The following is a 23,632-nucleotide window of genomic DNA, read 5'->3' as shown; positions in this document are numbered from 1 at the left end:
CTTTTATATTCAAATTGCTCTATTGGCGGTGGGAGAAGGGGGAGGGGGGGGGGGGGACAACAAAAACACGGAGGCGCTTCAGTGGGTGCAGGCCACGCAATAACACGGTTAATGGCGACTTTAAATGGGACAATTATAGCCCGGGGATAAAGCGGGAGGGGGAGCGTGAAAGAAGGGAAGAGGTGATGGTGAATTTTAACAATCAGATAAGAGAGAAATAGTGCACAAGATTATCTGATTTGGATATTTTATTTCCCCCCACACGGCGCTGTCATTGTTGCTGCTCGCGTCCTGCGCCGTTACGCAACACCACCCGACAATGTTAATCTCCGCCGTGACTCCTGCATATCTGGTTCTGGGTCTGTTACATGAGGATTTGCACATTTCCGCACTAGATTACATGAATGAGCGCACAGTGCGGTGCCACTCGTTCATGTGCGGGTCAATTAAGGCTTACCGCGTGCATGTGTGTGCGTCTTTGTGCGCTGTATGTTTGCTGCAAAGTGTCCAGTGCGGTTATAAGCTGCTTACGGGCGCCCATTATTGACCCTTGACTTTACTGGGCAGTGAAAGGCTCGACCTAATCTCAATATTCTCGTCTTCATCCTCACTGCCTACTGTGCTGTCATTACTAAAATCGGTCCTGAAGGTGTTAATAATACGATAGCAGGGCCGGTTCTACACCTGGATGTTTGTGACGGGCCTGTGGGAATGCTGGCTGCAGCTTTCTTTCTGAAACTGGAAAACCGAGTTAGCTGTGATCAACCATATTCTGTTTTCTTGACCTGATTTGATTGTCACTATAGTTACTAAGCCTAACTAGTTTTATGTTTTAATAAATTGCATGTTGACTGCTACTTCAAAACGGGCAGGGTACATCATGCTTTTATTTTGTAGAGAAACTGCCAAAGAGGAAGTGATTCTATGAATCTGTTTTCCAGGATGGAGATTACATTACATGTCATTTAGCTGACGCTTTTGTCCAAAGCAACTTACATTTTTAGTACACTCAACATTTATGAGAGGCCATTTTGGGGGTTTAGTATCTTGCCAAAGACACTTCGGCATGCAGATGGAGAAGAGTGGGAATTGAACCGGCAACTTTCTTGTTGGAGAACGCCCACTTTACCCCCTAGGCCAAACCGCTCCCCGAGATCAACACCTGTGATATCCATGAATGTCTTTCAGTCTGAAATAAGAGTAGAAATTAAATTTAAATATGTTAAATAACTGAGTTACATGAGACATTAAACTAATACTTTAGTGGAAGTTATATGGAGTATTGCATATGATATTGAACGTAATACAATGAAAAGAGCCCATTACACATTAATAGTCATATTTAATATAGAAAAACTGAATAATATTACACATAGTGTTAGTATTATGTCTACATGCTTATTTTTATATATTTTTTATATTATTAAGTATTTTGTCGAAATAAATTCTCAAAATGATGGCGGGTGGGTTGTTGTGCACAGAGAGAAGTTGATACGATGAATGATTTGCGAATCTTGAAAGTGTGAAGTGTGGTTCAATTAGCGGGTCGATAAATATTGACTCGTCAGCGTCAGCGCTGTGAGATGTGTGCATGTCAGGAATGAGCCGGGGGGGCAGTTTGCCAGGAGGGATTCGGTGCATGTCTTCGCGCAGGTCAGACCAAGACAAGGTGAACAAGACTGATTCGGGGGGTTCTCATGCATAATAGAAAGAGGAGTCATGTCGCCGTGTGCAGTCAACACGGAGCAGACATGAGACTTTCAGCAGGTGAGATCACTCGCAGGAAGTCAAACGTGAGGGTTTCATGACTCCACACGGTGCGTGGCTGCTGTTTTCCACGGTGTGATGTAATGACGTGAGGCGAAACGCATTGATCACCACGTCAAATGTTTCCCAGAGTGAAGCCTATTGACTTGGTGTCATTTCATCTCTGCGGGTTTTTCCATTCAGGAAATCTTTTTTCCCTCGGCAACGGGTTGAAATACATTCAATGGAATATATTTCTGTTTCAGATAAGCTTATCTTTCTCTGTCACCCCCCCCCCACCCCCACCCTTTGCCACCTTTTCTTGTTTTCTGTTTTTCTCTCTTTGTGTCACCGACCAATCTTTAAATCTCCTTTCCCTCTCTCTCTTTTTTTTTCTGCAGGATTCAGTGGCTGTGAAAGCACCTCAAATCAAATGATCTGGACAATAGACGACCAATAGGGATGGAACGTAACAGAGCCATGGCTGGGGAAGCGTTACGGATCGCCATCACTCAGAACCAGCAGTGACCTGGCAGCCAGACCGAGGTTCCACCTCCTTCTCCAGCTCCCTGTGGACCCTGCTGTACCCCAACAACTGCTGTGTCCTTCACTTCACCTCCGCTCAGCGCTCCTTGGGATTGTACCTCCAAGAAGGCTCCTTTTCGTCTGTCAGGGCCTTGGCTTCTTTTGTTGTTTTAATCCATCTCTTCTGCTTTAACACATTGTTGGTTTTAATCCACGTTCCCTCATAGACTGGAAGCAGGGGGCTGAACAGTATGAATCCAGTCATGTACTCCCTTCCACTTGCTCCAAGCAAACAAAGTCGGCGGGGTTTGGCGTCCAGGACACGCCCCCTGACTCTCGTGACAGACTGGTGCCTGATGGGGGCGCTAGGCCTCATTCTATTCTTCAGCCTGGCCTCGAGCCAAAAGATGGACCCTTCCAAGCACCCTATAGTCACCACCAACTATGGCAAGCTCCGAGGTGTAAAGAAAGACTTGAACAATGAGATTCTAGGCCCGGTGGAGCAGTACCTGGGCGTGCCCTACGCCACGGCACCCATTGGCGACCGCCGCTTTCAGCCGCCCGAGGCGCCGGGATCCTGGCAGGAGATCCGCAACGCCACGCAGTTTGCCCCGGTGTGCCCTCAGAACGTCCAAGGGGTGCTGCCAGAGATCATGCTGCCCGTGTGGTTCACGGACAACCTGGATGTGGCAGCCGGATACATCCAGAACCAGAGCGAGGACTGCCTCTACCTCAATGTCTACGTGCCGACGGAGGACGGTGAGTGGACAGTATTAAATACAGGGATGGTGAAGGGTGGGAGTTTTGAATTGGTTGCTTTTAGATTCTTGATTCTTGATTAATGTCTCTGACAGATTTCACCTCCGAGAGTTGGTTGGAAATGGCTGACTGACCTTTTTACATTTCCAGCTAACTTTGTTTAAAAGGAGCAGTCCGTAAATGTCCTGTGGACGTGATGGCTACATACATGAGGTTGTGATAAAACGCTCTGGGTGTAACTACTCTACATGTCCTCACCAGTTCTTAATCCATGCAGATGGCAGGAAAAATCAAGAAACAACCTTTTTAGAGATTTTTTTCTTTAGTAGAGAACTGTGGTGTTATGCCCGAGCCACACTGGAGGTGTGAGATCAGCATCTTGCAAGGGTCTCGCTTATTTTCTCCAATCATGGTTCAAAGCAGAATAAACAGTGACAAAGGTTTTTCACCACAGTTTTCACAAACATCATAATCTGTCATAATATGTCACTTCCTGTTCCTTCTTTCAAAGTAAAAGCACTCAATTTTTTCCGTCTGAATCCAGTCATTTATTTTAATGGGTTTTTCCTTATTATTTTGATTACGCCCTCCACATGCATCCATTGTGGCCCAGGCAGCTTTAGTGGAGTGTTTAACAAGTGACAAATAAAGAAGGTAGAAAACTTTCATTTCATATTCAACCCCATTCATCTGCTTTGCCTGCATTGACTTCTAATCAAGCATCTGCTGCTGTGAACCATTGCTGTTCATGGGAGGGATTCAGTGAACGGTGAACCACTCGTCAGCATACGGAGCCGGGGAAATGGTCTGGAAAACCACAGACAATATTTCCATTCTCCTCCAGATGAATGCACTACTCTTCAACATCATACATATTTCATAGAGGCTTCTTGTGGATTGTGAATCTAAGATTTAGAACGAGTATTGTGTACAATATGCAAATTATTCTGTGGAGGATTTTTTTTTTTTACAACTTCCCCTCCCTGTTACAAAGCAAGAAAGCAAAGGTCAGCGCTGAGGCAATTTCCAGGTGCTTTATGGCAAAAGGATATGGTGACGTTTGACTTTTCATCTATTTTTTTTACCTTTTCCCTTCATGAACCTTCTTCTCTCTGCTCAGATCCTACTCTGGACGTTTTTGTCTACCCGGGCACGATTAGGTGCGCGAGCAAATAAAAGAGAAAGAATTCCACAGTTTGTCGGCAGCTCTTATATGAGAGACTTCCATCACCCTCCACCCCCTCTTCTCTCCCTCTTTCTCCCTCTCCTTGCCTAGGGATGTGTTTCCCCATTTGTCTTTTGGTTTCTACATCTCTAATATAAGCTGCTCTAAGCCGGCAGAGAAAAGTTTGGTTTCAATTGCAGAAAGAAGAACACATCCGTTTTGACGTGGGAGATGACAGGAGGTCTTAAGAAAATGGAAGAAGGAAAAAAAAGATCACATCATCCATTTTTGGAAAGACGTCTGCATATCTGCACATATGTATGTTTTTATTAATCAATGCTTTTTTATGTGATGAGTTACTGATTTCATGATTTAAACAGATCCCTCACTCTAACACTGTCTCCCTTTCAGCGATTCCCTGCCCGGACTTCTTTTCCTTTTTTTGTAAAGACCTCCACAGCTCAACATCCTTCCCTCCGCCTCTCCACTCAGACACTGCAGCCTCAGCCCTCGACACCCCATCATTGCCACTTAAAGCTCCTCGGGCACATACAAAACACAATAAGTCAGGTCCTGAGTCATTTCACACTGTCGAGCAGGTTGTTTTTTCCCTGTTCCCTGAGATGAACGACTTTGTGGAAATGCAAGTGCCATAACACAGGTCCTATAAATACAAACACACATTTATTAACAGGGCTTTATGGTAACTTTTTTTGCACATAACACTGGTGCTGCTTTACTGCAGGGACATTACATCTGAAAAAAGTTGTTAAGCTTATTCTTTCTGTTTCATATCATATGTATTTATCTGATGAGTTTGATCTCATGACAGTGAGATGATCAAAAACAATGTTCAAAGGGTAAAATAGACTTGATTTAACTCCTTATTGCACTTTAATGGACTTAAAATGCTCTATAGTCCATAAAATGGTAGTCTCTGTTAAAGAGTAAGCCAAGGTTTTACTTGGTTTTCTCCCACAATGTCAAAAATGCTTCAAATCAATTTTTATTGAACGAGATGTGAAGAGAACATGTATAAATGTAAATATAGCTCTCTCAGAAAAAACACCTTTGATTTGATAAAGCTTCTTTTTCCGTCCATTTACTAAATTGTAATGTCAAAGCTATATAGCGACCTAGCTCGACCTGTCATTGTGGGATTTAGTGTCTCTATGCAGATAGGGGAATTGGTTTTATGTAGTCCACACACATAAGTGACCGCGTTCCAAACGCGCACACACACACACACACACACACACACACACACACACACACACACACACACACACACACACACACACACACACACACACACACACACACACACACACACACACACATGGTAAATATGTTCATTGCGCAGGCAGTCTTTTTTGTAGCCCCTGCAAAGTGTATTGCACACTATATAGCCCGAGTGAATTAAAAAAGATAACATTGAAAATATCTAGCACCAGATACAGAAAGAAATGCTTTGGTTTATTGAGAGGGGGGGGGGGGGGGGGGGAGCAGGCAACATATGAACTCCTTTCATTTCTCATCCTTCATCATCATTGCTGGCACTTTTATGGTGATCAAGTCAGGCATGACATTGCTAACCTCAGCATTCCCTCATGCAGCCCTGGGGTTGTCCGCGTCTTGTGCTCCTCCTTCCTTCCTCCTCCGCTTCTCCTCCTCACCACCTCTTTTTTTTTGGAGGGGGGAATCAGGAGAGAAGAGGAGAGGGGGCCTAGGGATCAGACAACTGCCACCATGTCCGTCGGGACTATATGAGCTCAACTCGCTGTAGCACACCACAAAGTTAAATATGCTCCCATAACCACACATGCACACACAGATTCTCTCCCATTTCCGTTTGCCGTGCCGCCCATGTCCTCTCACTTCTGCTCTTCTCATGTATTAAAACACGAATGCGAGTTCTTTTAGCTCGTGTTCATTCGGTGGAGCAGCCATGAGACGGTATCATCAAAAATATAACCCCTCGTAAGTGGATTAATCTCACAGAACTACTTCTTAATGCTGTCGTCAGTGGGAATCCAAGAAAGTGGGGCACTGAAGACATGAATGTGTGTGTTTGTTCATAGATAAACAAACAAACATCCTCACTTCATATTTTTAAATGCTTAGGAAGACGCGAGGCTCGTTCACTTGTTGTCATTTTTTGTTCCCTGGCACGCATGAATAAGCATGTTTGTGAGTTTGTAATGAATTAGGAACAGACGCATGTAATCATTCCCACAGTAATAAAAACAACATCACACTTGTTACGCTCTCATAAACAGGAGCTTAAACTAATGTGGAAACTATGATTTATAGCGTTTTTTCAAGGGGAATTTGCCTCTTCCAGTATTTTAATATTTCAGAGCCTCGTTCCTCATCACATTCTCTGCACACCGTGACCTATTCCTAGACCGTCCTGACGAAAACGATCCCATAGGTCGCCTGGTCGGCGGTTTATTACGACCCATACTTATGTTTTATTGTGAGGTGACCTCTAGTAGCTGTCGTAATTAAGAAAAGGAGGAAGCAGAGGAGGTTGGGGGGGGGGGGGGGGGGGGGCGTGGTGGGTGGACAGATGTAGATGACAAAACGTGTCCTGTTATTCAGAATCCTTAACAGTGTATGTGCATCCCTGTAACCACGGCGAGAGAGGACAGTAAGCAGGCTATTGTTACATAGCTGGGGGTCATATCAGAGGGTTTAGACAAATAAATAATAAATAAATAAATAAACTGAGTGAGAGTCAGAATGTCACCATCATATAAACTATAAAGCCAGCTTGCACTTTTTTTTATAAAATACCAGGCCTAAGGACCCATTGGTTTTTACCCTCTAGCAGGTTGCTCCCTTACCAAACACAGGCAAGGGGGGGGGGGGGGGGGGGGCTCTACTGGTTCCCCTCAGAGATGACATGCCATAAATCTTGGCGAGAGGTTTTCATGTGGCTCCTGCAGAGTCACGCTGGATCGATGGCTAGAGGAAGGGAGGAATGGGCTGGCCTCCGCTGCTGCCGCCGCCGGGCCCTCACACACACAGCATTATTCTCTCAGCAGCTGTTAACACAGCCCCGAGTCGTCATGGTGAATGAGTTGGGGTAGCTGGACTCCACAGCCCATAAATGGGAACTCGCTGTCAATGTTTCCCCCTGCACACTCAGAAGCCGTACTGTTGATGTGATGAAGAAACCATTGGTTTGATGTTAGCAGAAAGATGGTTGATGTGAGGAAGGCGACACCTGCTGAAGCATCTCCACCGGAAACTGAAACAAGCCCATTCAAGGCAGACGACCAGAAACAGTCCACCCGACAACAGGAGCAACCACGCTATTGTCATCAATCATTTTTAAATATTACATTTTCCGCCAAGAATAACTTCTCCTCGTTTTTTTGCTTGGGAATGCAGCTGATGGGATTTGCACACAGCTCACCGGTTGTTTGTGATACTAGACATTCGTGAGGGTTATGCATGGGAATTTGTGCATAACTTTTCCAAACATAGTTTCATGAGCATACGTGCCTGATAACAGACCTTCTTCACCTACTCATCTACATGTCATGGGAATTTCTCAATAGTCAAGCACAAGTCATTACAATGTCTTTCTGGAAGTGTATTCTACATCTGCAGATGGGCATCAATGTACAAGAATATGGAATAGATTTCATACAATGAGCAATGACATACAAGAATTAGCAACACTTTATACACCTCCAAGCCCCTCCTAGTGAGAGAACAAATGTTATACATCAACCTCTTTGATGTGTAGAATAGGTGATGAATATCCTGTCTTCTGCTCTATCTCAGACCCCTGGAGTGTAACATCTGTCTTAATGTCTACAACCACAACAAATCCCCCGTGCTGTAAAGTCTCTGTTAGGTGAATGTGAGGGTGAGAAAGTAACATAACATCATATGGTGGATCAACACCCTGGTTTCTCAGAGAGACATTTGTCTTGTCTAAAGATCAAAGTAGTTCCTCATATTAATCATTGCCCTAATAGTAAAATTTCTATCACATAAGCAATGAAATAAATGGGTGATAACATCCTACTAGTAGATTTAGTCGACCCTTACTAGTTTAAATATATAGGACCGATGTGTAATACATTCTACGTTTTCCTTATTTTATCAAGCACCAACACAGTAACTGAGGGAAAGTCTTTACCTAATTTTTCTATGTCAAACCGTTTATCACACGTGACCCCATTATGATCAGTTTAGGGCTGTTGCCCTTCAATAGCTCTTTGCCCAGCCATTGTACAGAACCAATAAGCATGTCACTCCTTAGACAAGGGTTCAGCAATCAAACAAGCATGTGTCTTGAATAAACTGGGACAGACACCCATAATGTTGAAAGAACTTTATTGGTGGTAGGCCGGGGTTTCGCCCTGGTAAGCTGTTACAAAGTGCCTTTTAAGCTGCTAGTTCTTCCCAATTAATCCTGTTCTAGAAGGGTATACATCGGTTTTGCGAGAGATAATCCTCTGGGATTTGAACCGCTAACCTCAGCGTTGTCAGCGCCGTGCTCCTTGGGCTGAGCCTCAGGGTGCCTCATAAATTATTCCATCCAATACTTCATCTATCTCCATGCATCAGGCTCAAGCTCCCACGTCTCCCCTCTGTTCTGCAACATTTCAATTTTGTGAGCAGATGCATCAGGAGGGGTTCGATACTAACACGATTCTGCACGCGGCGGCCGAGGGCTGCGCTGCGACTTCGCCAAAGGGCTAGAGATGAATGAATAGAAAAAAAGTGATAAAAACAAACAGATAAATCATAGAGGGAGAGAGAGAGAGAGAGAGAGAGAGGCGCTGGCATGCAGCAGTGGAAATGTACATTGCTTCTGATGCCAGAAAGAAACCATGATTATCCTCTTTATGTCGTCTCTCTTTCCTGCCAGCCCCAGCTGATACCCTCTGAAGAACAAAAAATGGATGATGGCGCTGAAAATACTGTAGATCACCATCTTTCTGCAGGCACAAGACAATCCGCTCGCCCCACAATGAACAATTGCTGTTACATACACTGTGGTTGCCTGTAGCTCCCAAGGGACTCATGAAATATCCACTGTCTTTCTCCCTGCCTCACACACACACCCTCTATCTCACACCCCAAATTATTCTGTAATGTGAGCATGCTTGCCAGAGCTGAAGGAATCCAAAAAGACAAGGATGCAGCTAGAAGCAGAAAGTTGGACTTGAAGCTCAGCATCTCCAGATAGTTCTCATTTCAGGGAAGATGGAAGTCAGAGCAAAAGGCCCCATCCAGCCTGTGGTCCAACCCTTACAAACAAACTCCGGGAGTCCATCTTTAGTTTTTGTCCTCCTGTCATGTTTCCCCTCGCCCCGTCTCCCTCTCCTCCATCTGCTGAAGCACAGAGGGGCAGACGGAGACTGACCTCGCCTGGTCAAAGGCTTTGTCTTACTCTGGGAGGTCATTAGGGTGAAAGCAGAATCATATCAGCCTGTGGAGGACACTGAGAGACAAGGACACAACCGTACCACAGAAGGGTGTCTACGACTTCAAACAGAAGGACAATAGGATGATCGGACTTCTCAACCAAAAGTTGATATGGCCTCAGTCACTTTCTTTCGCGATTACATATGTCTGAAACCAGATGTGAAGTTTGGATACTTTGCCACTTGACGGCTTCGCTTGCTAGCACTCTTCATTTTCATTAACAAAATAACGCAACATTACCGATTTACTTTGTTGATCGTGCCCTATGTTGGATCTTTTTTTTTCTCGAACATGTTAATAAAAAACACAAGCAAAACCACCTCCTACCGGTCTGTACGATTCTAGACTATATATTTTGAATTTGAACTGGTTACTACAGTTTGATTGTGAACTATGAACGTGCCAGCCCTAGAAGTTACAGTTTAATGCTGTTCCCTGTACGCCTCACGTGCACGACAAGTATTGAGCAATTCAACTGTGCACATTGAAGCCTCCAGTCTCCGCTCTTACTGCAGTGTGCACCACTCAGAGTGGTGTGTGGATAAAAGAAACTCGTCTGAAGAGTGAAATAAGGTGTTGTGATGTAAGATGTACCGAGGCTGAAAGCCATTGATTTTGTCTACCTGGTTGGGCTCGCCCAGGTAGAGCCAGTGTGTGCAAACCACCGTGAACAGAGCTGAGCTGCAATGCTGATTAAAAACACTGACAGGGTTTGAAATCCACTTTTGTCTGACCAATAGAAAACGGGGGGGGGCACTGAAACCCTATGTTATTAGATTGTGACCTTGCATGTTGTCCCCACAGGTAGGAGGTACACTTTCTATATATTATAGAGTCTTTACCACACCTCTGCTTGAAATCTCCCGAAACAACGTGCCGCAAACCGACTCTCCTTGTTATAAAACACCACGGAACAGTCTAAAAATACTCATTGCTTCCATGTGTCAACACTAATTACTTGCTCTTTTATTAGAGGCTCCACTGTGAACGTGAGGGAGCTACTGTAGACTTGCCGTGCTAGAACACAAAACTCGATGGGGTTTATGATGGGATTGATTTGTTTTATGGTGGTTCACGACGGTAACATCAAATAAATCCCGATAAATAGTGATCGTGTCTCATTCTGATCGTAGTATGTTCTTATTCATACGGTTGCGCTGTAAAATAAATTAAAGGATAGGAGTCGATGAGGAACAAGCGAAACTTGGTTTTATGGAACTGCTACATTGAATCTGGAGGATTCTGTGATGATGCTTACAGTTAGATATCTGCAAACCAGTCCCACCCAATGGTTAAGGCTATAGGTGCCGTTAATGTGGGAAACATTAACCTAAAAACTGCTTTCAAAGCTTTAACAATGACTGTAAATTAACACTTTGAAAACGTCAATGCCTATAAACTGGTTGCAGCAAAGCACAACAAAATAACCCCCCACCCGTGTCTAATAATACAGGCTAACATGAACATAGGGCCAGGTTCAATGAAGTGGAAGGGCATAGCATTCCAGTTGGATTCTTGGGTCATTGTGTCACAACCGAATATGTTACAGGTTAAACATAACAAACTGGTTCTATGACACGGGGTTATTAGCCCCAAAAAATCCTAATCCTTGTATCGATAATCTTTAAAAATAAATTCACAGTTGGAATTCCTTGCATCTTGTCACCCCCTATTGATACACTTCTAATCTCTGAGTATTTTAACTTTTTTCTAACAATTTAAACTTGAACTGGTGAACTGGCAGAGTAGCATTATTACTGATAATCCTCAGCAGCCTTTGTGTAGCCACTGTATATGTGCATGAGTTATTATTTACGAATGTGAAGGACCGACAGGTTGTTTTAGTATAATGTCATAGTTTTGTTGACAATCCATTTATTTGCGGACTGCGGACATAAATAAACTTGAAAATAGACATTCAAATCAGGAAAGCCAATATATATTACTACTATTGGTGAGTTAGGGTAGGGAAGTCGGGCTGTTATGGCGATCGGCAGGGTTAAACAGTAAAGTATGACGTGTAACTGACTTGCTTTAAAGGCAGGGTAATCAGATTACATGCACCCCTTGGGAACTGATGAAGTGTTTTGGATGAGCGGCAAAAACCATCAAACCCAGTAGCCTTTGATGGTTTACCTCTAGATATACTCCTGGCTATCAATTTCTTGTTTGATTCTTTTTTTGTACCCCAGTCAGTCGGTAAAGATTCCCTGATGGTTCCCAGGCATGACAAAGCTCTATGAATGTTTGATATCTGCACAAAAAAGAAACCGGGCGGTAACATCACATCTTTCAGCACAGACCTACAATATCCAATTTGAGAGGAGCGGAGAGCTAAACTGGCAGAGCTTGTGGGTTTGATGGACTGTTGAATTGGTGGAAAGGTTATCAGAAATGTGTCCAGAACTACTGAGGCTAACATGTCGTACAAGACAAAGCTGTACAGACAAAGAGGAGACGCCACATCGGGTACTTGAAAGGGAGTGAGTGAGGAGAGGACTGCGCCATGTCAAGAATACATCATCTCAATATTGTGTGCTGTTTGGTGGACTGTTATTTTCCAACCTTACTGGATGTGTTGGGATGCGTGAGCAGATCATCTGTGAAATTCCCTCCAATGCGTGCGGAGCGCCGTCCAGTTTTATAATTGGCTTCTGGACAAAGGCAATGCTTTGGCAGTTCATCAGTGATTCATGTGTTGTCAAGTTGAGTGGTTTCCTGAAACGTAGAGAGAAGTAGAGAGTATCTGCGCACGGGGATTGTTGCTTTCAAACTAAATTTAACTAAAACACATCTCTTGGGAAATGACAACAGACAATATGCTGCGAATAGTCGCACAATTGGTTAAATCCCGTTAATTCTGATCTAAGTCAAAGCCACTTGGCCTATATTGGCCTAACAGATTATTAAAATGTCAAAATCTGCCTAAATCCAGTAAATTTCACTTTGAAGAAGGTGTTCTTTATCCTTCCTTCCTGTATTCAGCCCATCATCCTTTCGTTTCTTTCTCTTTTATCTTGATTTTTTCCAACTTTTGAAAACCGTGCACTAAGCCCTGCCCCCCTTGCTGCTACTGCACCTGTCAAGCTTCCTGTTTTTCCTCTGCACATTCTATGCACAGTACTATAATGTGACCGGCTTTCTACATTAAACTTTGCAATTTTATGCCGCCCAGATTAAATAGGAAACAGCTGAGTTTGGTTTGGTTAAAGTGAACAGTTGGGTTCGTTTTTATGATGAGACTTGGAAACTTCTGATGGAGCACTGCCTAGCTTACACACTTGTTGGTATTTTCAGATGGGAATAATGCAGGAGAAAAGAAACTCATGGAGGTGTGGACTAAACAATCAGCCTTGATCTTAAACTATGGATTTGTGTGAATCTCCATTTGTTTAAGTCACAGTTTCCCAAGTGTAATATCTGCATTGTGCAGATTTGACTGTAACTAGACAAAGTATTTTCAAATCTCACTCAGTAGCTGTACTTATTGTGGTTGCAAGCAAATGCAGCGGTTTCCCTAATGTGATTACGTGACTGAGACGGAGTCCACTGCCAGATTATGATATTGATCGCATTTAGAAACCTTGCGGTTCGCCTCTGAAGCAACAGTGCAGTCGGGGACAGACGCTGAAATGGAGATAGGATGAGACCCAGGGATGGAGGGACGTTCGAGCAGTGCAGAATTTAGATCGAAGAGACAAGACGGGGGGAAAGTGGGGCGGAGGGGTTGCCTTGGCAACCAAGCGCCACTTCCTGTATCCTCCTGTCAGGGAACGCATCAAAGGCCTCGTGCATTTTGCCTTTCCACTAGACTCTGAATGAAGGAATTAGCAAGGGCTCGGTTCCAGCTATTTTTAGCCTGTGTGCCAGAGAGATGGAAAGAATGAGAGGGAAGTTGGGGAGGGTGTGTGTGTGTGTGCATGTGTGGTTAGGCTTTAGTGTCCTATGGGTGTGAGTGCAACATCACATGACCCTAATAAACTCTGCAGTGTGTTTTTACGCATTTGTTGCGTTCACGTGGGCCATCTGTTTGTTTGTTCTTCTCATTCAGCTCCTATTGTATCTCTCTTCTTCCAGCGTTGCCAATCTTTTCAACCCTTCTCAATCCATCCATTTTCTGTCGTCCTGTCCTCCTTTCTTTTTCTCCTAAGCCAACCCCCCACCTCCTGCCCCAAATTCTCACAGCTTTCCAGTCATCACCGTATGCGTTGGATGAGCAATGGAGGCAGAAGAAGTATTTAGCTGTAGACAGCCCATTTAAATGCTCTTAGCCTCAGGAGAGTGAATTGACTTTACAACAGTACTTAAATAATAAGCTCTCAGGCTTTGGCTATTCCTGTTCTTTTGGCTTGGCTTCCTCCATGCAGCGTTCCAGCCCTATCTGGGATATGATCTGATTTAACTCTGGGATTGATGGAGTACGTCTAATTGGATTTGATGCAGAGTCTGATGCAACCTGTCCTATCAATTAAACATGCCACATAAAATAAGCTTCCGTCCTCCGGTGGGACAGCAGTTTGTCTTCTGGCCCAAGTTTCTGACACAACCATCTCGTGAACTCTCTGTCCCAGTTTCCTATTTAAAGTTTGATTGTATTGACCCATAGTGTTGAATGCATATTTAAATACATTCTTTTGCTGGTTGCACAAGTAAAACTCATTTCTACATAGAGATTTTGACTATGAGCCATCATATTGTCACATTATCATCCAAGGTAGCCTTACCACGAGCTAAAAGATTATTAAACAAAGTTGTATATTCCTGTAGATGCTGTAGTTTTGTCTGATATCAACTGTGTTTTATTAGCTATGTCAATGAGAAGTACTACACTCCCTATGATCCTCAAGGGTATTAGAGATGTATCTGAATGGTGGAGCTTGCTGTTATCATGGATTTGGTTAGCACAACTGCTAAATCATTTTTATTCCATTCCTCTCGTAGCTGGTCTGCCTCATTCCAGGCTTGAAACTTTATTAGAAGGATTTTCTGAAACAATGAATGGAAGCTGTCTATTTGGATAAGGTCATCTCTCACCTTTCGATTGGTGTACTGGTTTTGCCTTTCTAAGGCTTCCACTATCAAACAGAAGTCATGTTTGTGATATAGTGTAAACAGGGATCGGACAGCGTATTTGCCTAAATGTATCCCCCAGTTTATTGATACTATTCAACTGCTGAGCTGCTGAGTCGGCAGCACGGCCAGTCGGCCAGTCGCCCTGTCGCTATGTCGTTGACGAGAGCAACAGCAGTTGAAAATTACCGAGCAATGCTGTGAAATGGAGATAAGCTCAGGTTTAGAAACCGGGTAGTGCGGTGTTGCAAGAATTTTTGAATTGTAACACTGAAGCGTGCAAAATTGATATTAGACATTGTTATTTCATTTTTAAATAGGAATCACTTCTACGCCTTTATCCTAAATATAATCCTTTTTCACTTGAATGGAAAAGCCACTCGGAGAGAGCGGAAAGTGATGTAGTGCTGGTTATTTAAAACCAATTACGACACAGACCGGGCCCTCAACTGGATCACTTTTACCGGTGTTTCCTGTATCTGTGGAGCCTGGGAACAGATAATGTTCTAAAACTGCAAGTGTAATTGTGATTATATAGTAACCTTAAGAAAAGAAGCTGTGGGAAGATTGAAGATCCAGGAAACCTGTGAGGTGCAAAGAAAAAAATGAGAATTCAGCTTTCAGGGGATTAATAATGGCTCTGGTTCGGCTGGAGGATAAGTTACTAAAGATGCATGATATGCACGCGCACACACACGTGCAGACTTGTTAGACACATACAGTACATGCACATGCACAGCTCATTCTGCAGCATGAGGCATGTTCCTTTTACTTTAACTATCTCCTTTTGCTCTCACACACACACATGCACACACACACTCTTTCAGTGCATCTCAAAGGGCCATCTCTTCAGGGCTTCTGAAGCCGAGGTGGCCAGTGGCAGTGAATGCAAATTACCCCCTCCTGCGCGCACACACACACACACACACACACACACACACACGCACACACGCACACACGCACACACGCACACACGCACACACACACACAGAGTGAGAGAGAGAGCATGCTCCCTCTGCCAGATCCTCACAGTGCCCCCAGCCCCCAACACCACACTGAATGGTAAGGGCAGAGAGAACAGGAGAAAAAGTGAGAAGGAGAGCTGAGATTAAAAGAAAGGAGGGAATGAAGGGATAGAGCAGGATGTTGTCCAGGGGTAAATCCCCCTCTTTTACTGGACTGCAGATTCATTCATGTAGGAGAAAGTCAATGCATCAGAGAAACGCCATTCATCACTAGCCGCTGCTGGGTTCAAGCTGACGCCCAGTATTAATGACTGGAAGCTCAGTTTAATCCATGCAACACACACACACACACACACACACACACACATACACACACAGACACACATGTTCTCACACTTAATTGAAGACATAAGACAATTTATTCCTCATTGCAGGCATTGACGAAAATTGTGTTTGGGGACTCCCCAGAGGCCAGCAGCAATAGAAACATGACACAACAACATAATTATGATGGGGTTGCATCCTCTATTAGCTCACAGGCACATATACTGTGTTTACTGATGTACACAAATGCACTAACTCAAGGAGGTGATGAGTGTGTGCAGGCTGAGTGCAGTCCTCGCACAAAGTAACTATGCGGCAGTACACTAAAGTGAAAGTGTCGTACAAAATTGAACAAACATAGGTCTCTGATACAGACACATGAACAAAGGCCGACATTTGTACAATTATAATCATTCAAATTATAGATCATAGACCATAAGTCATCCTCTTCACCCTTTTTACCAAAATGCATTTATACATTTTTGAATTACCCATAATATGTGATTACAATTTTAGTATTCAGATGACGCACAACTTGAATGCGCCGGTTTCAGTGCATTATCAGTGGTAAATAACCAAGAGTCTAGTACCATCATGCATTGGGCAGTCAGTCAGGAAATCCATCAATGTGAATGTGCTGCAGTTTTGTATGAGGCAAAAAAAAAAAAACAGTCCATCATGAATGGAGCCTGCGCTGCTCGTGAACGTCAGGCCCGTTTCAGCACCACGGACAGCGTCAAAGAACAAAGTCCTGACAGCTGCACACCGAGTGTTTCTCCTGCTTGTTAATGTCGAACTAGTGTTATCCTCAATCAGTTCTACAATATACTGTCACTTTGTTTGAGTGTTTGAATGCTGGACGTTCTATGCAGAACTCATATTAATGAAAATATAATAATAACTTTATTTGTTTAGCACTTTATGTAAACATTACAAAGTGCTTAACAAAATCCATGGCAAAAAAATGAATGAACTGAAATAAAAGGTAATCAATTCAGTTCACTTTTAAGCACCAAATCATAACATAATAAGGTAAAGACCTTAAAATTTAAAGAGGAAACCAACATATCCCAATGAGCAGCACTTTGGACACTTTGGAGACCATAGACTCCCTCAAGCAGTCTATGGTGTAGAATGAAGTTAGAAAACCTGATTTATAAAATGAATCTGAACCTAAATTTGCGTTAATACTGTTCACGTGTGTGGCTTATATAGAAGTTTGAATGATCTAGTGAACCGCTGATATTTTTCCGGAGAGCTGTTAAACAATAGACACAATCATCAGACCCTAGTTCACAACTTGTCAAATATAATCCCTGTAATTCAGGTCAATATGCAGCATTACATGATTCGAGAGTTGTACTTTTATTTACTAATTTTATTAAGAGAAAATACCACTTCCTTGGGCAAATAAGACACCTGCCAAGGGGGAAGCCGATAAGATGAATAATCCTTTTATCTGATAATGCAGAAGGCATCCACTGTCCTCATGTTTATTATTATCAATCTAGGTTGTTTTTTAATTGAAATTCCAATCAAAATCCTTCAGGTCCTCAGAGCTGAGCAGAGCATTTGGAATAATGTAGCTCGAGGGAGATAAGGTGGTTTAGCGAGAGAGATGGCAATTGAACTGTCCAAAAGCATTAAAATAACATGTGTCTGTTTTAACACCGCTGTCAGCTCTGCCTTATTTCCCCGGGGTCTCCTTTATTTTTTGCGTTTAACACAATTTCCGTCCCATTTTTGAAGACCACCGATAGACAAATTTGTATAAATGGAACGTCTCTCATGGTTTCATGACTTAACATTAGCAGGAACATTTAGGAGAATATTTTTCCCATGTATTAATATGCACAGCTGGCATACATAAGGACATGGGAGATGAAGACCAAGAAAGACATGTAGAAATTGTAAATGTATATGGTCATGTGTCTGTATCTTGGGTCCCTCCTGGGCTTTTGACCCAAATTACTCCCCGTGCTCCATCTCGGCACTCGCTCGGTGTTTCACTCTGTCAGCATTAGGAGCTCACTGGTTAGTAACGGGCCTGCGCTGCAGCCGGCCCACAGCCCGCGGTGGAATAAGCTCTTACGGGGCTGGTGATGGAGGAGGAGATGAATGTAGATGGAGGCCGGGGGAGGGAGGACGGCAAAGGGTCAGAGCCCAAACAAGCTTTGTGCTTCGCTTCGCCGTCCTCAGAGAAGACTTTGATGAAGACACGCTGAACCTCCTGTTTGCACTGACTCTAACTATTATTAGTGTTAACATTTTTGAGCATTCCCCATCACCTCCGTGTGCGTATTTCAAGGTAAATTCAGCTATTTCTAATTGTCAACTTTTGATCATTTTGGTTATCGATTAATCAAGTAATTTTTCAATTATTTGATTAGTTGTTAAGTCTACAAAGCATAATGAAAAAAGCATAAAGTTCACCATGGCTTTTTAGGTCAAAGGTGATTTCCCTGACAAAACACCTGACAAATCATATAAAATACAAAATCAGAAAATCCTCATATTTGCATGGTACCAGTCAGTATTTGGTATTTTTATTCAATATCTTAAATATGTAAGGTTTTTAACATTTACAAGACCAACATTGCATCTAGTGTCTGGTTCTATTAGAGGAGAAGACCTCTGTGTTAGATGTGGTGGAAAGGTCCTTGACATTAAAGCAGCAAGATGAGTTCAAAGCCCCCCCCCCCCCGGACAGATGAACAGCAGCGGTGATCAAGGATGACCAAGGGGCCTTTGTTCAGGGCAGAAATAGCCCCCGGGGTTGAACGACTGTTTAACCAAACAAACAGATTGTGTTCCTTCATGCACGACGGCAAGGAAAAGGCAATACACCGCCGAGATTACCTCAGAGATGAAATAATACATGAAACGGCAACAGAGCAGCTGAGCCTGTCAACGTTTTGATCGCTCAACACAACAACATCCCACCATATTTTCTTCCCTTTACCCCCCCCCATATGTCAGACAACATAAAGAGTGTTTGCTCTTCAAAGGTTAGACCGATGAAGAGCGCACACAGATGCGAAAAAGGCTCTGTTGCCAAAACCGCAAATGTCAGAACGGTTCAAAAGTGGACTCCTCCGAACGCAAACCTTATCTTTAACGTGGAGAGACGAGAAGCGAGAGGCTGACAGACCCAGGGTCTCATGGGAGATGGAGTGAGAGTGTAATCGTATCGCTCCTGGGCCAGAGGGAATCACCCTGTTGGGACTGGGAATTGACTGGATCTGCACACACCGAGTTCAGTTGGACGATTTGAGTAAAATACACAAAATATGATCACAATATTAAAAAAAATTTAAACCATCACTTATATGATCGAGTGCTCCAGATGATAGCGTTGACAGCTATGCTAGGTAGCTGCTTAAGCTAATGCTCACATTATCTTCACAGATTGACAGGTTGGGCTTCTGCACATACCTGAATCCTGCCGGTCTCATTTCACTCTTAAGGAATCATCCTTTAAGAAAATCCAAATACTTTAAGTGATATTTCCTTTTCAAATAAAAATGAATACGAGTTTATTTTGGAGTTGTTTTGCAACTTCACACATTTGACATTGATTTGCTTCCACTGTTAGTTTAACTCTGGCTGTAGATGGGTGTAGCTGGTGAAGTCAATAATTGCCAGATAAAAGTTGTTTAATTTTATTTAAATTTATTCAACACTAGGTGGTTGTGATAAAAAAAAAGAAAAAGATTATTGTTCACTCACCTATTGCATAAGAAAATAAAAAACACATAACTAGAACACTCAGAGCGCACTTACCTCAGACTCGTAAATAACAGCCTCCTCAAAATGTCAAAGTCCTAAAATTGAAGGAATTATTTTCTGTCCCATAATGCATCATTAGTTTTATAAATAAATTATCAACGCTGATTACAACATAACCTCCTTCGGGGGACGACCTGATAGTCGTGCATTTACTTGACGTAGACGAGCACCTTGGAGACCAGACCCACTCATCACCATCGAAACACAGTTGTAAATCAATGTGTGGAATCGGAGGTGTGTTTTTCATTAAAAGTTTCATGCAGTGTTTACGCTGGGGATTCAACGTGACATATGAAGTAATGTAACTATCGAATTTCTCTTTCTCTATTTGGCCACCTTATGAAAAGTTAATGCAGCGGCTCCCGGTCTCCAGTTAAGTTCGATATTCTCGGTTGAGAGGAGCGCAATTTACAGTCGACAGCGTGTGAGGTCCCCGACAGTCTTTGACTATTTTTATTCTGTTGTGCCGTGTATGACTAAAATCGAATCATTCATATTCACAGTGGAATTTAAACAGCAGCGCGCACATTTGTTGATGAAGTGGATGCATGAACGCACAAAAAGATAAACCTGGAAGTGTGTGTGTGTGTGTGTGTGTGTGATTGTGTGTGGCTGCATGGGGAGAAAATGGCTTTAACCTTCATGCCTACTCGATCATCACCCCTTCGTAAATGCCACTCCATCCTCCTCCTCGGCCCTCTCTACATCTCTGTTTACACCCTTTCTTTCTCTGTGCTTCACATAATCTCTTTATCTGTTTCTCTTCCCCCCCTTCTTTTATTTTCACCCCTGCTCTTCTCTGTGTCCTCCATGTTCCTCTGGGCTTCCCAACTTCACCCTCCTCCCTCCAATCCTTCCTTTACCTCCTCCATCCCTCCAACACTTTAGCCCCCCCCATACTTAAATACTACTGCCCTCATTTTTGTGCAAATGGTGGCCTCTTTCGCTTCCTTTTTCCTCTTTTAGCCTCCTGTCTTTCTCTGTCTACAATAGACGCGTTGTTTTAAAAACCCTATGTCAGCATCCCTCTCCCTCCTTCTTTCCCCCTCTCCATTTCTCTCTGTCTACCTGATTCGGCCCCTTTAGCTAAGTCGGATCGATAAATCTCAGGCTCTCAATCTGAGGCTTCAGAATGAGGCACCGGGAGACTGAGAGGATGGAGAGGGTCGACACAGGGAGAAAAAAGAATGAAAGAAATAAAAGGCAAGAGCTAAAATGTGGGAGAAAGCAAGAACAGGAAGAGAAAGAGGGAGTGAGGGTGAGAGAGAAAGAAGGAGGGAGAAGGGTGAGAAAGAGATGTGGCAATCATTTCATGTGTTGTTTGAGCACACATGTCATTTCTGGCTTTGGATTGTCTTTGCACTGACTTGTATTGTTCATAATCCCTAATATCACCTATTAAAGCTCAGCCCCACCATGCCTTATTCTTCTGTCTACCCCTGTAGCCTAGCAATGGCCACAGATGCTGTGAGCCGCACCGACTCGGTGAGTTCGCGGGTAACAAAACAAAACAGATTTTGACAGATGAGTGTTTGGTAAACATCCAAGTGAGCGTTCTGCTAGCCAAAGTTGGAGTTTAATGAACGCCTCGGTTCACGCGGTTGACACGGGGCGGTGGCGCTCGGAGTCGACCAGCTGTCAAATATGTTTGCCTCCGGGAAAAGCCGGTGTATCCAGTATGTGCATTAACCACAGCTGCTGTTACTGTACAGCTAGTGTGAAGCTGCGTTAGAGGCACAGACATAACTGAGAGTGAAAACCGATTTGATAAGTGAGGGAGCTTTCACACCTGCCCTGTTCCGAACCCCGATAAGAGGTGTGAGGGGCGCCTCAGACCAGCAGACGTGAATTCAGTCCGACCAGGAGAGGCGGTCCTGGTGTGGATCAAACTAAACCTTGGTTTCGATGATAGTTTACGTTGTTTTTAGGGCAACTCAGACTTTTGCACCAGTTGCAGGAAGTTGCGTCAGCATTAAACAATAGACGAAGAAGTGGAAGCAGAGGCGTCTGGCAGGATTTCTCTCATCGTCTTCGCCTCTGACGCAAGTTGGAGTGACGAGGTTGTTCATGTTGCTGCTTGTAATTTCATCATGATGTTACAGTGGCAACAAAATCAACAAAGTGAACACACAGGTTTATTACTCATCTCCATTCAAACAGAAAGACTTAATTTGGTCTCTGTGACGAGGACACCCTGTTTACCCTCTGTCCCTTACAGACATTTTCGTTATTAAGTTCCCTGCCCTTACTCATAATTTAAAAAGATATGGTTTCCTTTACCCTCGATATTCTTTATAATCACACACATTACATTTGTTTTTATGATATATTATGAGGACATTTACAACGCTGTTGCTTTTTCCTGCTATGTCAATTTCGAATAAATTAAATTAAACTTTATTTTAAAGGAAGTCAGCATATACAATCGCAGAATAGACAAAAGTGTGCTTCCTGCAGTGCAATGTGACACCAATATTACAGAGTAACATGCTTGTTTATCCGCATGGATTTATTTCTTTATTTTTGCTGTTCCAAATATTTACAAGTTACAGTTAATACAGCTGCCACAAGACTCCTGCTATTTATTCCAGCATGTTTACGACTCAGAGAAAACCCCTTGTGGTATACAGATTTAACTACATCTAATAAATTTGCAGAACCTTCGGCACATATTTAATTTATCCCTTTTTTTTATATGAGCACATACTCTCCAGAGAAGAATGTAAAATGAGATTAAAGCAGGCCGAAGCCGGCACAACCACAACACTCCCTCCTGTAGCCCAAATCAAGGATGGAGCGCAAGCAGAACTGAGTTTGGCCTTATAAATAATTCGAACATTTGAAATTAGGAGATGGGCAACATAATCCCAGAGCGTTGTAAGGCACTGCTTATGTATGTAGATGAAGCCGACTTTTATTTTTTATTTTTAGATTTATGCAGCTTCACCTCATTTGCAGCTCTTTTCCATATTTTCTTCTTTCTATTTTTAAACAGCAATGGTGCAACAAACAATCTGACAGATTCAAGCCAAAGCTTCCAGTTCAAGATTCAAGAGTTAGGCTGAAAAGAACCTGCAGAAAAGGATAAGCCAAAACTTTTAAGATCAAACCACCTCAGCAATTTCGCTCCTATCTTGCCTTTGTTGCCCCGTGGTAGACCTCGAGTCAGGTTGGTTAACTTCACTGCACTGGTCATTTTCCAGCTGCTGGCATCAAACTGGCAGCAGCATGACAGTCCCATCTGTCCTTGTCTGTAACTTTGAAATCGCCCCAAAAGCCTATTATTCACCTAATGCAGCTACAGGCAAGGTCACTGTGCAGTGAGTGAGATGGACAGGAGGGAAGGGGAGGGCGGGGGGGGGGGGGGGGGGGGGGGTCGTCTTGTGACTCAACAGCAAAACAAAATACACCAAAAATATCGCTCTTTACCCAGGCCCAGGCAGAACGTGTAGTAGCTTTAACTCTCAGGACTATTTTGGTCTTTTAGTTTATATACAACATTAAAAATGTTTTCCGTGTAGTTGTTGTTGTTTTTCAGCACAACATTGCCTTTATTACCTTTTTTCCTTTCGATACAGTTTATTAACATATTGGACCCAAAAATACAAAAAAATATACAAAATGAACATGTGAATAAAGGTTGTAAATATGAATAATCAAGTGTCAAGTGTACTGTACATCTATTTGAAAAAAAAGCAGGTGTACTCATTGACTTTTTCTTTAACTGTTCAAAACTGTTAATGTATTCAGTTAGACAAATATGCACATAACTGTCTTTGCATCTCCATAGTGAGGGTAGTTCCTAAGTATTGAAAATATAACGTAAAAGGTAAAA

The 23,632-nt window shown here is 43.0% G+C and overlaps 1 protein-coding gene across 7 annotated transcripts in view; it reads left to right on the top strand.

Annotated features, from left to right (window-relative positions):
• The first annotated feature begins 2,519 nt into the window (after nucleotides 1-2,519).
• The window catches only part of nlgn2a (neuroligin 2a), a 100,111-nt gene continuing 78,998 nt past the window's right edge, over nucleotides 2,520-23,632 (top strand). The window contains exons 1-3 of one of the 7 annotated variants that reach the window (XM_053415640.1): nucleotides 2,910-3,041; nucleotides 8,988-9,013; nucleotides 16,620-16,642. In XM_053415640.1, coding sequence (XP_053271615.1) covers nucleotides 2,925-3,041; nucleotides 8,988-9,013; nucleotides 16,620-16,642 — 166 coding nt within the window. In that variant the 5' untranslated portion in view covers nucleotides 2,910-2,924. Of the gene's footprint in view, nucleotides 3,060-7,638; nucleotides 7,645-8,987; nucleotides 9,014-16,619; nucleotides 16,643-18,614; nucleotides 18,665-23,632 lie in introns of all 7 variants that reach the window. The other 6 variants (XM_053415639.1, XM_053415644.1, XM_053415638.1 and 3 more) reach the window with 6 other exon arrangements.

Source organism: Pleuronectes platessa, chromosome 23 (assembly GCF_947347685.1).
Source record: "Pleuronectes platessa chromosome 23, fPlePla1.1, whole genome shotgun sequence".
Taxonomy (NCBI): Eukaryota; Metazoa; Chordata; class Actinopteri; order Pleuronectiformes; family Pleuronectidae; genus Pleuronectes; species Pleuronectes platessa.
This window is presented reverse-complemented; position numbering and strand designations above follow the sequence as displayed.